General features: G+C 38.3%; 1 protein-coding gene across 1 annotated transcript; it reads left to right on the top strand.

The window, feature by feature from the left end:
- Window positions 1-4,657: 4,657 nt before the first annotated feature.
- smfn (small fragment nuclease) lies at window positions 4,658-6,915 on the top strand. Its single transcript, XM_058411213.1, has 7 exons — window positions 4,658-4,941; window positions 5,107-5,190; window positions 5,309-5,386; window positions 5,496-5,607; window positions 5,726-5,834; window positions 6,130-6,183; window positions 6,523-6,915. Exons 1-7 carry the CDS (start codon window positions 4,675-4,677, stop codon window positions 6,647-6,649), a joined length of 831 nt encoding a protein of 276 aa, XP_058267196.1. The 5' UTR covers window positions 4,658-4,674; the 3' UTR covers window positions 6,650-6,915.
- The last annotated feature ends 7,727 nt before the right edge of the window (window positions 6,916-14,642 follow it).

Here is a 14,642-nt window from a genome sequence, read left to right on the forward strand (position 1 = left end):
GTATCTTGGGGTATCACAAGGGTGTCTCAAGGGTATGTCAGGTGCATCTCAGGGGTATAGGGAGGTGACTGCAGGAGAAGAAAAAGACATAGGAGGGGGAAGATGGAGATTTTATTTTTTAAACTAAAAATGTCCCCTTATTCTTTGCTTCATATTTTAATCATTTTAATTGGAACAGAGAATGGCCGTGGTCTTATTGTTACTCCTACTGTGGATTTATGTAATATATTTCTCCACCCCCCCTATTGTAAATTAATTCCTGTCTCTACCACTGAAGGTCACAACTGCAGCTGAGACTGCAGGTTAGACCCAATTAAGGACCAGAAGTCTGTCCAGGCTGGGTGATTTAGCACTAGAGTTCTCCCGAGTTCATCAAACAAACAGAAAAGTCTCCAGTTCAATGCTGTGGAGTCCTGCTGCTTGGTTACTGTGCTCCACTCTGGAAAGGTTTGCAGAGAGTGACAGTCCATGTGACACGATTTCCTGCCTGTGTGAAGTCTCTCATCCGTTCGGGAAATTTCTTCTCTCCAGCTGTTCCCTCTAATCTCAACAAAAAAGAAGGAACGATGAGCATGCATCCATGTCATCGAGCTGAGACCAGCGTCTCTACGGCCTCACCTCACTCTTTTAACAGGGTTTTCACGGCAGCTTTTGCTTGTTCCTGAAAGCACTCGTATTTAATCTCATCTTCTTTTCCTTTAGTGCTTTTTCTGTTCTGAGACAAAATCTCAACTCAGGATTTAGTAACGTCGAGCCATTGGCTGGGGGGTTTCATGATTTTTCTGTTTCTTTAATCCAAGTCTTTCAGGAAAGTCATAAATTTTCAGTGACAACCACAACGTTGATTATTCTCCTACAGCGGCACATCCTGAAGCATTTTTTCCTATTCTATCATGCCATTTTCCCAAGTATATTGAAACAGAATGAGTTGTTACTATAGAAATGATAATGAATTAGAACAAAATAAACCTTTGTATATTCATATTGATGATTTGAGAATTCAAGTTGCAGCTATAGATTCACCTTCATGTTGTAACATCACTGAAATGGTTTCTGTGTTTAAACTTTGCAGCACTTATATCCACTGAGCTCTGGCATTCACGTTGCTCTGGTGTTCTCACAATCCTTTTCCTTGGTGAGACATTGTCCATTCTTCTCCAAGGAGAGAAAGCGTCGGACTGTCTCTTGGCTATGGGCTATGTTTAGATCCGATATGCCCCGCTTTCATCAGTTTTCATTTCTTTTTTATCCCCCCACTGGTTGTTCTTGTGGACCCTCCAGCCCACGGCAGCTCCACAGCGGGATCTGCTGCCTCATTAATCGGCTTGTTATCAGGCGCAGTTGGAGGATTTTCAGCTGTGGTTCCTTTACAGGGGAATTTCTTTGGCGTGCTGCTTCCCACTACTTGTGCCCTGGAGGCCGACCTGCACAACATGATCCTGTCCTTCACAATTAAAAGTTTAGAAAAACCAACCTACAAATTAAAAAATGGCTAAATTTCATCTACCTTCAAAATAACCGATGAGCAGAAGACTTATTTTCACACCTATTAACAGCTTCATGGGTGGTGTTGTGGCCCTGTGATCATCATGCTGTATGTCTAAATCTTGCTGATGCTGGGCATGGACTCTTTTCTTTCACTTTCATTTCAGAAAAGATTATTTTTGATGAATGACAACCTCACTGTGGTCCTCCTTAGAATTTACCCTGGAGGATGCTCTGGACAAGGTAAGAGGCTTGCTAAGATTGCAGAGGACAACCAGCCCAATCCAGGAGATATTTAGGATTGTTTTTTGGTGGACAGCTTCACACAGGATGTAGAATGTGATATGTTTTGGTTTTAGCAAAGCCCAGATTTTCAAAAGAACCAAGGACTGGTTCCTTGGATCTCTCCCGAGCTATAAAAAATAACTCTATAAAAATCAGCTCTTGGTCGCAACAGAGAAATGTGAAAACACCTTCATAAGACATCAAAACATGATGCAGACTGCACTATAGGTATTTTTTTCAATGGGACCATAGATTGGTTCTTTGGAATTTGCCAAAGAAGTTTTTACACAAAATGGACCAAAATCTTGGTTCAAACAGCAAATGACCTGAGAAAAGAGTCAGGAGTATAAGGCTAGGACATTGTCAAGCCATAAACCCCCTCTTCCTGAGGCTGCTGAGAAGATCAGACAGTGGCTCTGGACAAGGAAGAGAAAAAGGAAAAGGGAGAGGAAAGCTCCGTCCTGAGCCGCAAGCATCAAACAGTATTTCTCACTGATTAACCTTCTGGCAATGTTGTGAACTCATCATCAGAACATTGAGAAATGAGTGTGTTCACTTCCTAACCCTTAAGACGCCATCACCAGCCTTCCAGAAGCTTCAAGGCAGCAAATCTGTGCAGGTGTCTGCAACCAAGAGCTAGTGAAAGCATAAGTGAGAATCACTATTAAGTCTCCTGAGACACCAAAGAAAATATAAAGGACTGGAAATTTAAAAAAGCAATGTTGTTACAAGAACAAATTTGTTACTATTTGCCAATTTATTTATTTGTGGGGGTTTTTTTCACTCAGCTACAGTTCATTTTCTCCTGCTGTGTTAGACTGTGAGTAAAAGTGACTTGGCCTGCATGGTTGTGATTATTTCAAGCCTGGAATTCAATCGCTTCTTATCTGAAATATGACGTTCACCATCCAATTCGGACCGAAGAGCTAAAATCTAGACGTTATTTCTGCGGTGACCTCAGAGACCATGCCAGATCTGATAAACACTTGTTGTGTAGTTGTGAAGGGTGTGAGTGAGAGAGCGAACGAGTGTCTGGAGATAAAGATGACTAGCAGGACTGACTCTGAAAGGAAAGAGGAAGACTCTAACAAACACAATCCAACAGCTGAGACTGATTCAGTTAGCTGCTGCTGCTAAGATTACTACTATAAGAACAAGACACTAATCCTATTACTTCTGTGCTATAAAAGACAAGTGAAGCAACAAGCTTGTGTAACATGACATCAAGCCCTGAACTTCTTCATTATCAACACTTAAGCTAAATTAACATCTATTTTGTATTAATTAATATAAATTCTCAACAATCCTCAATCATGAGCAGTCCTTTCATTGCTTTTTACTTATTTATTTTTTATTTTTCAGAAAAAAATGCTTAGTGGTTAGCATGTTCACCTCACACCTCCAGTGTCCTCGGTTTGAGTCTCACTCCCGCTCAATGTGTGTGTGTGGAGTTTGCATGTTCTCCCCGTGTTTGGTGCTCTGGTTTCCTCCCACAGTCAAAAGACATGCTTCTAGGCTGATTGGAGTCTCTAAATTGCCTGTAGTGTGCGCTCCAATGGGTTGGCACTCCGTCCAGGGTCTATCCTGCCTTGATGCCCAATGACGCCTGAGATAGGCACAGGCTCCCCAAGAATAGATCAGATAAGCGGTACAGACAATGAAATGAAATGAAAATGTGACACTTAATCTTTTAAACATTACGTTCACCCCAGTAACGTTATTTACACTGTCCGGCTTTAGGATACAGAGATCAGTCCAGTCTATTTATTCATGTGTAATTAGTGCTGTTTGTTTTATCCAATAGACTGAGACTAATTTAATGTCTCCTCATTACAGCTGTCCAATAAGCTCCTCATCCAGCTATTGTCCCTAATTGACTTGCTTTTGAGCCAGACACAAACTCTTCAGTGTGTGTGTGTGTGTGTGTGTGTGTATGTGAGAGAGACAGAGAGAGAGAGAGAGAGAGAGAGGGAGAGAGAGAGAGAGAGAGAGAGAGAGAGAGAATCAGTACATTTGGAGGATTCCGATGTGTAAAGCTGAACATGACACACTGCTGGCAAATAGAATAGTAATTTTCTCTTTAATGCAACGAGTTTTTGTTTTTCTTTCTTTGTTTTCCTTTCTTCAGCTCGCTGTTATATTTTGGCAAACATTTTCATTAGCGTTTAAATGATAAATTAATTAAAAATGACCCGATGTCTGAGATACTGCATGTGAAGGATTAATGATGTTGATGATTAGTAATGCTACAGCGACATCTCGTGGCCGGAAAGAAAAGCTCATCACCAGTGTCCGAGCACACCGATTAACGATTTAAAGTTTTTGTTGTTCTGTACATTTTCTCTAGAATATAGTAGACTGGATCTTAAATAGTTTGCTGTAACGACACTCTAAGTAGTATGAAGCATGAAATAAGTAAAGGCTCCTTTAAAAAAAAAAAGACATACACAAGTGAATAAATTATATAATCTATAGATAGATAGATAGATAGATAGATAGATAGATAGATAGATAGATAGATAGATCCTCACAAATAAGTCTTTTTAGAGCTATTTATAAATAAAACCTATTTTGTATTGGTTATTGGTGACAAACACTTCTCTTTTTCCAAAACGATAAGCATAAATTCAGTCTTTAACGCCGAACTAAACCATATATGTATATATATATATATATATATATATATATATATATATATATATATATATAGATAGATAGATAGATAGATAGATAGATAGATAGATAGATAGATATATCAAGACGCTATTTTGAAACGAAAGAAAGTAAAAATGGAAACGATTGAACTGCAAATGTTACGCTGAACTACAAATCCCAGAAGTCGTGGCGAAAACCGTCGGCTTCTTCAATTGTTTTACGACACTTCAGATCGGAAGTTGGCACGTAATGGCGGCGGTGAGGAGCATTGCATCGTGTTCCCGCTGGGCTGCTGCTGTTCTCCCTCGCGTGCCTGCTGGTTTATTTTTCAGGACTAAACTCTACCAACCAGAATTATCTCTCCACTCATTCATTCATCATCATCCTCATCATCACAAAGCCAGACTTTTATCCTCTAACCTCCTGCTGCAAAACCCAGCGGCAATGTCAGCTTCTGTATCCACATCACCATCTGCTGAAACAATGAGCCAGAGGATGGTGTGGGTGGATTTAGAGGTAAATAAATCACTTTTATAACCATTAATGGTCATTTTAGTCCCACAGAAATGTTGAATATGTATGGAATGGTGGGATTGCTAAAGTTCAGGTAATAAGGAATGCTGGAGATCAGGGAACAGCGCCTTTAAAAATGAACCTGTGATCTGTTTGGCTTTATTTCAGATGACAGGACTGGATATAGAAAAGGACGAGATTATTGAAATGGCGTGCATCATCACAGACTCGGAACTCAACATCGTCGCTGAGGTGAGAAGGAAGAAATCAGCCACTCAGTAATGATGCAATAAGAGCATGGGGTTAGGGTTAGGCAGTGAGCAGTGTTCCAAATCGAGCTGTGTGATGTGCTCTGTATTTATTGTTTCAGGGTCCAAATCTGATCATCAAACAGCCGGACGAGCTGCTCAACAACATGTCGGATTGGTGCAAGGAGCATCATGGGAAGGTACGTGACGGGTTTGTGGTTATGATTAGCACATCAGCAGATGTGTATTTCTTGTTCAGTGTTTCAAGGTGTGTGTGTCACATGATGCGATGCTGTTTGGTCTGTTCAGTCAGGGTTGACGCAGGCAGTGCGGGACAGCAAGATCTCACTCCAGCAGGCTGAGTATGAGTTCCTGTCCTTCGTCAGACAGCACACTCCACCAGGCCAGTGTCCTCTGGCAGGTAACACACAGTCTTTATGTTCATCACCAACAATTTGAGGAGAGTAAAAAAGGATTTTGACGTATTTAATTTTAGGCGGTTTTGACTGTTCAGACATTTAATCTGTGTTTGTTCCCAGGAAACTCGGTGCATGCTGATAAGAGGTTTCTGGACAAGTACATGCCCCAGTTCATGCATCATCTCCACTATCGAATCATCGATGTGAGCACGGTCAAGGAGCTCTGCAGGTGTGTGTGTGTGTGAGAGAGAAAGAGAGAAAGTGGGATTGATTACACAGTGACCAATGCTGCTTTTCCACTTTAGTGGTTTCCACACATGCTCATGCATAAGCCCTGGATCTCTCAGGAGTGATTTAGTTGAGCAGTGAATAATAATAACAGAATTTATTTGGACATACACAGCTGTCATAAACGCTGCCTTTCTGGAAGCCTGAATTTGTGTTGAATATTGCAGTGTTTTTACTAAATGCTGAACCTGTGACTGTAAAGTAAGCGTGTCGCATTTTTTCTTTGTTCCTCTCAGACGCTGGTTTCCAGAAGACTACAAACACACACCTCAGAAGAAAGCGTCACACAGGTCAGTGTTTAAAAGGACAACAGATTTCCATACGTCATTAATAACATGATGCAGCCAAAAATTTTATCTCATATGACTTAGAGGTGGCCATGCCTCTTTCCCAGTGACTAAAGGCCTCCCTCAGACTGACTCATACACATAGGCCATGCCTCCCTCAGAGTGACTGACACACACATAGGCCACGCCTCCTTCCTCCTCTTGGCTCTCTTAACCCTTAGCACACTGCTATTAACAGTGCTCTACACTCATGCTGAAGGTTTGATAATGGATTACACATGTTGATTTGTGACGCTTCTGGAGTGTGTGTTTTGTAACTGCTGGTCCTTTCTGTCTTTCCAGAGCTCTGGGTGACATCCAAGAGAGCATCAAAGAGCTGAGGTTTTACAGAGAGGCCGTCTTTAAACCTGAAGGAGAAGAAAAGAAGAGAAAGATTGTTGAAAATGGAGAGAGCAAACACACAGCCTAAAACATACCTGCTCTGGCTTTGGAGAGTGATCTTAACTTTGCACTGCATGTAAAGACTTTGAGCCTGTGTGTGTGAGCGAGAAAGGGAGAAGATCTGTGTTCCTTATTTTATCATCTGATACATGCATGTTTCCACATTGTCTTTTAGTTCTCACTGTATTACTACAGATATTATGAACAGTATTTCTTTAGGTTTGTTCTTGTGCTGGTTTGAAGTTGTTCATCTGCCTGTGCTGTTGCTGAAGTGCAAATACAAAATGTCTCTCATCTTTCTCGTTTCATTTATCCCACGTTTTTATTATTATTATTATTTTAAAATAACTTCCTGTCTGTTCTGGTTGTTTGTGGACGATTCTCAAAGTTGTACAGCAGGTGGCAGTATAGAAACACAACTCGCATTCAAAAGAGTAAAGGGGTCATTCGACTCTTTTAATCGAGTCGGCTCAGCTCATGTGTAAGAACTGATTCTTTTGGATCCCTGATAAAATATGTTTAAAACATTCATGAAAGAGCTTTTTTGTAGCAATTCGAGTACTAATTATAATACACTTTTTTCATATTGAATAACTTAGAATTTGTTAAAATGCACAGTATAAAGTAAAAAAAAGATCATTTGCATAACTTTAATGATTTATTTTCTTGTTCAGGGAAACAGGATGCTTGGTGTCAGTACTACACTGAAAATGAGGTGCCAATACATGTAGAGCAATAAATAGGGTACAGTGAGTAATAATACACCTGCCTGTGACCTGTAGCTTTTCATAATACTCAATATGTGACAATATTAGAGTTAAAGATAAAAGATGCTTAAGTATTGGCACCCAGGGTGTTTTCAGCAATATTTTACTGAATAAATAAGACAGTAAAGTGTATTATGACAAATTGACAGCATATAGAGTGATGTCATACAGTTTGATACTCTTCTAGATTGGATCCTTTTCATGTTTAAAGCTAAAAAACAACAGTCCTTCTTAATGAGAAACAGAAATCAATCAATCAAAAATCTACCAACTCAACAAACAGCCACACAGATCACAAATGACAAATCTCTGCTATCAAGGCTTAATTAAAATGACAGCTTTGACAAATGGCTGACATTTACTCTAATAATAAATTTAAAATAATTCATTTTTTGACAAATAGACTCGATGGGCAGCAGAGACATGAAGTCATATTGAAATAAATGGCCTCTGTTAGACAACAGTCTGAATTAGACACCTGCCACATTATATCCAGTGATTATTTATCCTTAACAGAAGCCAGGGATCATCTATTAATTCCATTTAGTAGAAGCTTTTAATTAAATGAAAAATAATAAACCCTCAGAAATAAAACATATGTTTAGCATTTCTTGGTAATTGTACTTTTTTGCCGATCAGCTCAGATAGGAAGTGTGATATTCTTTAGCTTTAAAGCTAATTTACTTAACAAAGAGCAAACTTTTTAACGTGTCTTTTTCTTCTTCTTCTTCTTCTTCTTCTTCTTCTTCTTCTTCTTCTTCTTCTTATTATTATTATTATTATATTCAGCAACTTTAAAAACAGTGTAGAAAAAAATGATTATAACAAGAATGAGACTTGACATGTCAAGTTAGCGCTTGAACTTAGCACTAAGCTAACATCCCACATGTGAAATGCATTCTTCTTCTATGAACAGTACTTGTTTTTGTCCGCTTTAGCTGCAGAGTAATTTTCACAAGAATAAATTCTTGAAACTTTAAAACCATGGAGGTGAAACATAAGACAAGAATCATTTCCAGGCATCTACTGAATCATTCATAGGATAAACTAAAAATGTTGGAACTTTTAGCTAACAAATATGCTGCGCATTGCGCTAAATAAGAGCTAACAGCTCTGGTCCTTAATCACCTCAGTCACCTTAGTGGAGTTAACAGAAGCTGCTGATGTGGTTTCTGATGCTTATGACAGACTGTTATCGTTTAAAAAATGGATGCCGCAAAGTTTAAAACACTTAAGAATAAACATGTTTATATGCAGTGGTGACTGGTGCTAAATAAATTTTGGGGGGTTGCAAACAAACTTAGAATCAAACCGTTAGAAATGCAGGACAGTAAATAGCCATTTATCAGGTGATTATGTATCATTACTGCTAACATAAAATATTGAAAATATTACTGTTACAGTCAACCGTTAAAGCATGCAATAAATGTACTATGAATCAGTGTCAAATATCAAATTTTGCTCTCCTTTGTTTCTGGCTTGCAAACTTCTCAATGACCTACTGGTTAAAGTCAGTCATCTCAGTCACCAGTCCCTTTTCCATTGACAGCATGGCCAATGCATTTAATAAGAAGTGCTGAAAAAAGCACAGAGAGTAAGCTCGACCATCGTCACTTGACTGCTGCTGAATTTGCAATCTCGATCTGGTCGACGCTCCTTCCTTGATTCTTTTCTTTTCATCATCTGAATGCCTTGTGAAAGGGTGTTTTTGTAAAGATATAACCGAATTTTCATTCATCTCTAACTGACAATCTGCTGAGCGGTAATGAGACTCTTTGAGAATGGTCCAATCACATGAGGCCAAATATATAAAAACAATATTGATTATCTAACAACAAAAGTGGGAGGGTTTGGCGCCCCCTATTGACTGTTTATATGTGTGCTACATGTTAGCTGTTTTTAAAGTAAATGGCTGAAAAGAAAGCAGTCTTCAAATTGCTGTAGTGCTGATACAAGAGGCTCTATCTAGCAATTGAGATGGAGGTTTAGTTCCATGTGACAACAAAATGTCACCCTTTGTTCATTATTACTGGAACCAGTGGATTAGATCTGAGGGAATCATGCAGCAGCTTAAGCTTGCGACATAGCACCCAGTCTATTAATATAGGATGGAAAAATGCTGTATGTTTAGCATTCATTGCTTTCCATGATGTTAGCAAGGCACCTGTTCTGTTGTTCTTTACGCACAGTCTTAGTGATCCGAATTCCTTTCATATCCCATAAGGCCCCTGGTTTAAACAGAAGGTATTTATGGTACGGATGATTCAACACAGTGGGTTAAACCTGTGCTTTGCCATTCATTCTGACACACAGATCAGATAAGACTTATAACTTATAACTGTAAATCTGCTGCATGACATTTAGCGCATGGCAGCGTGCATTGAAGCTGAAGAGATTTTAATCAGCAGTGAGCGCCGCGGAGGGCAAACCGACACACGTACTCACCTGTTTGAGGTCGTGTGTGACTCGGGGGTGCTGTGGTGCTGGCTGACGACAGCAAGAGTTTATTGTTTGCAATACGGCATGACGCTATACACCCAAGAATCATTTAGTTGATTCATTCAATTCTTTTTAGGCTTCATATTTAGCAGAAACGATTCACTGAGTTGAATTACAAGCACTCAAAGTGTTGAATGATATAAAATAAAGACTCAAATAAACATCTATATGGATCAGTTATTGTTTTGAATAAACTCGTAATAATGAATCTTTTAAATGTTGAAATTCTCATAATGTATAGTTTGTAGTTATTATGTAAAAACATCAGCTCTAGATATTAATAGAAATAAGTAGTTTAAATATTTTCGGTATCTCATTCAGCTTTTATTTTCTCTGTCAGTTTTTTGTTGGCCCAACTTCAGTTTATTGGGAACCCTTGTACACTTGTTGGTTCATGTAGTTATCTAATCAGCCAATCACGTGGCAGCAGGGCAGCACATAAAAACACCCCAAAGACAAAGAAGTTATTCATGAGCTGTTTACAATAAACATCAGAATGCTGAACAGCATCGTTGATGAAAAGCATCAGAGGAGAACAACCAGAGTGGAGCTGACTGGAAAACTTTGGTATCTCTTAATGGTGAGCAGAAAAGCATCTCACAGCATGTCAAAGACTCACACGGACGGGCCTACAACAGCAGAAGACAACATCGGATTCCACTCCTATCAGACGAGAACAGGAACCCTGAGATGTAGGGTCACTGAAACAGGACAGACCATTATCTAGTGTTTCCAAAAAGTTTTTTTTGTGGAATCCAATTTACATTTCTGCTGTTGTAATACATTTGATTATATACAAGGTATAAAATCTAAAGTAATCATTATTATACTTCCTGTTCCTCTTTGTGTATAAATGTTGATGTGCAAGATTTTGTTTCAGCTTCTTTTCATTTGAGAGCTGTTTTTATTGTAAAAAATTCAGAATTGAAGAAATACTCTCAGACTGAAACTTCAGTTTATCGCTGTACCTTTGGTTTCTGGGATTCCTCTGCTCTGGCATTCACGTGTTCTCCTGGGACGAGCAGGTAGCACATCCCTCCCTTGCTTTCTCTTTCTTTCCTTGGAACATCAGAAGAAATTACATCCCATTGATTTTGCGCTTCTCTGAGCTCTTGCGCTTCTTGAGCGAGGTTCAGGTTGAGTAATGGGTGATGTCGCTCAGAGGGCTGTGTACCACCAAGCCAGGAGCTGGTGGAAAGTGCTGATGCCTGTTTTTTTCCCATTTTATAGGATTGTCTCATCCTGTAAGCGACGTTATGGATTGAATATTGACGTGTGCTCTTGGCCAGCGAGGAATTGAAACGGTGTGCCTTCGTTTGCATTCTGAAAACCATGTTGTGGGGCCTTGGCTGAAGAGATGAGGCATGAAACGGAAGCAGTGTCACGTTTGTGCATTTGTCATGAGGGAACCCGAGGCGACAGGACGCGCCGCAAAAGTCGTTTTACAGAGGCTTTTCCAGAAAGTAGTGTCAGGGAGTGTAGCAGCAGTCCGAGCACCGGTAGGCATGGTTACGACAGGAAAGTACATCATCATCTAAAGATTTAAAATCTAAACACGACCAAACCTATAACAGTGTGTTTTCATATTGATGGAAGAACCCATTTTTGGATGTGTGGACCTAGAACCATCTGGATGTTTACTTCAACTGTCTTGGTGCACTCTTCAGCTCTATTTGGAACCATTTAAGGTGCTATGTGTAAAAGCCTACAGCAAAATACAGCAAAATTTCCTCAGACCCTTCAAAGAACCCCTTAAGCATATACCAGACCATACAGACAACAGAGTATTTCCCAGAAATTGGGACCTTTAAGGCCCAAGGTTCTACTTGGAAACATTTCTGATGTGGAAACACTTTTCTGGTTCTTTTTGTTAGAGTAGTGTGCAGTAACAAAGAAAATGTGCAGAAGACGAGTTTGTGACAGCAGCAGATCCTTCAGCAGTGGAGATGCTGAAGCTGTAAATAATGGAGGATCGTCACTCGGTTGTCACTCTGTGTTTTTTACTCTCTCTCTCTGTGATGGAACGTGAAGAGACAGAGTGGACTATGCTGTCGTTGGTGCAGGAGGAAGGAACGGTCACTTCTATAACGTTTGCTTCTGACTTTGACACCTTGTGCAGCCTAAGCAAAAAATCAGCTCCTAAAGAACAAAAGCCTAGCTTTCCTCCTCAGCCATGTTCTGAAGCATCTTCACACTTTCTGTCATCTTCACATGGACCAAACAGCAGCAGGTCAGAGACCAAACAACTCCCTGAAGTCAATTACCTTCCTCTAACAGCACATTCTGGAGTGTTTTATTCTCGCATATTTGAATTTCTAAAATAATTACACTCTTTTAATAGGTATGTTTGATAATTGTGGAAAAAAGTTCCATTTGTTCTTACTTTCACTTCATTTAATACGTTTTTCAAGATAGAGAGAATCCAATCACTGACACCCCCCCCCCTTTAAAATAAAAAGTTGTTTAAAATAAAATTATAAAATGTAGTATTTAATAATTTCAGGCTAAATCAATCTTTTGTATTGAAGCATATTTGTTTATTTTGATTTAATCATATATTTATCTATTCATCTATTTACTGATTATAAAAATATTATGACAAATAAAGCAATTATTATTAAATATTATCAATATTATATTTATTATATAAATAATGTTTATTTTTTTTAGATCAAATAATGTTATAAAATAATTACGCTTAAAAATGAATCATTTATATTAATTTTGTCTTACATATCTTATGTCTAATTTTGAAATGTTCCAAAAATAAGTTCAGCGATTAATTTCTTTGAAAAAGTTTACATATAACCACAAATGATCCATATATACTAGTAATTTTTAAGTAAATAAGTTAGTAAGTAAATAAATAAATACCACTTCCATTGTTGTTTTGTTGTTGTTTTTGCAAATTAAATATGCACAAGTTCAGGATAAATGAATAAATTTGGGACAAAGACTAAAAAATGTATTTTCTGATTTGGCTTCAATGGACTTCTATGCACAATTAAAAAGATCAATTCACCTCCTTCATGTTTCTGATGCTGATGATGTTAGGTCAGGTTTATGGTGCTGTAGGCCTGTAGGTTGTCTCTGCGTGATGTTTCAGTGAGGCTCCAGCTTTGGTTTTTCAGCCCTGAATGAATGAAAGGTTAGTTATTTATAGAAGCTGCTGTGTCAGTGGCACCGGTGGAGCCAAGAGCGGAGGCTGGTGGGGAGACGGCGCTGCTCCAGCCCCCTAGAGCTGCAGCAAACTCTGCTCAATGTGGAGTCCACATCTGCTTCTCAATAGACTTGAAATGAGGAATTATGGGTATTAATGATCTTGTTAATGAAGTCAGCCCACATAAACCTCTGTTTCATATCTCTCTCTCTCTCTCTCTCTCTCTCTCTCTCTCTCTTTCTCTCTCTCACTCTCTGTCCAGCTGTGAGTGGTCAGCATGTGCTGCATTGACTCACACCACCTTTTATATATGTGTGTGAGTGTGTGTGTGTGACAGAATCGGGTTGTTTTTGCTGACCATCTGTTTTACAGAGTGTGTCCTTCGGGTACAGATGTAGGCCTGCCAACGACTCTCCTCTCACTGCAGTGTGTGTGTGTCTGTGTGCGTGTGTGTCTGTGTGCGTGTGTGTATGTGTGTGTGTGTGTGTGTGTGTGTGTACTGTATCACTTTATTTTCTCCAATACAACCTTAATTATTCCATAAATACAAGTGAATAACAGAATTTTGGCCACAGGGTAATATAAATATTCATAAAATCAATCATTTAGCAATCATTGCTGTGCTTTTTTGCTGCAAATGTATGTGTGTTGTGGAATATCAAAGACATACTATGATATGTGGAATATTATAGATATAAGATTACACATTAATACATAACAAGATAATGTAGATGAGCTCTTCTCACCGAAGGAGATAAATGATAGCTCTAACTTTTTTTTGTTCCCCATGTTGTGGTTTTTGGAGCAAGGTGACCCTTCCCTTCCCAAGCTGCCTCCAAGCGAGGCTCGGTGTGTCGAGGAGATGGATCAGTTTCACCAGGAGTGCAAATAAAAGAAAAAGTGCTCAGACAGCTTGCCCGACATTACCACAAGGCTTCGATGCTCCTGAAACAGAACAATTAAATGAAGAGATAGAGAGATGATTTTTGTGATTTTTTTTATTTATTTAAAAAAAAGCATTTTGATAAGGTGCAGCTACCAAATAATTATAAACAATGAAAATAGTAAAATATTACACACTTAAAATTTAAATAAATAAATAAATAAATAAATAAATAAATAAATAAATAAATAAATAAGCAAAAATGTACAATGCAAAATATTGCACCAAAAAAGTCTAAAAATAAAAAAGCTTATCTTTAAACTGATTTTATCTTTCAGTAAAAGTCATTAGATAAAACAAGAAACATTGCCATTTCTATTTAAATGTAAACTGTTTTTTCTTTTTAAGTAAATAAAACTGAATTTAATTTTGCATACAAAATTTGGATTCATTCTAAAACTTCTCTAAAAATATCCTGGAATAAAATGTACTCAGGGCAAATAAATAAATAAAAAGAGAGATTGAGTGAAAAATTCAAATTAATTATATTTCGGGGATTTGAAATTTTAACAAAAAAACAAATATCAGTTTTCTTCCAGTAAAATGCACAAAAGGACAAAAAAAAAATCCCAAACATTTGAAAAATGGAAAAATATTACACAACATGCAGTTTGGAATAAAAGATCAGTTTCTGCTCTCTCAGGGACGAGGT

The sequence above is a fragment of the Hemibagrus wyckioides genome, linkage group LG16 (genome assembly GCF_019097595.1).
Source record: "Hemibagrus wyckioides isolate EC202008001 linkage group LG16, SWU_Hwy_1.0, whole genome shotgun sequence".
NCBI classification, from domain to species: domain Eukaryota; kingdom Metazoa; phylum Chordata; class Actinopteri; order Siluriformes; family Bagridae; genus Hemibagrus; species Hemibagrus wyckioides.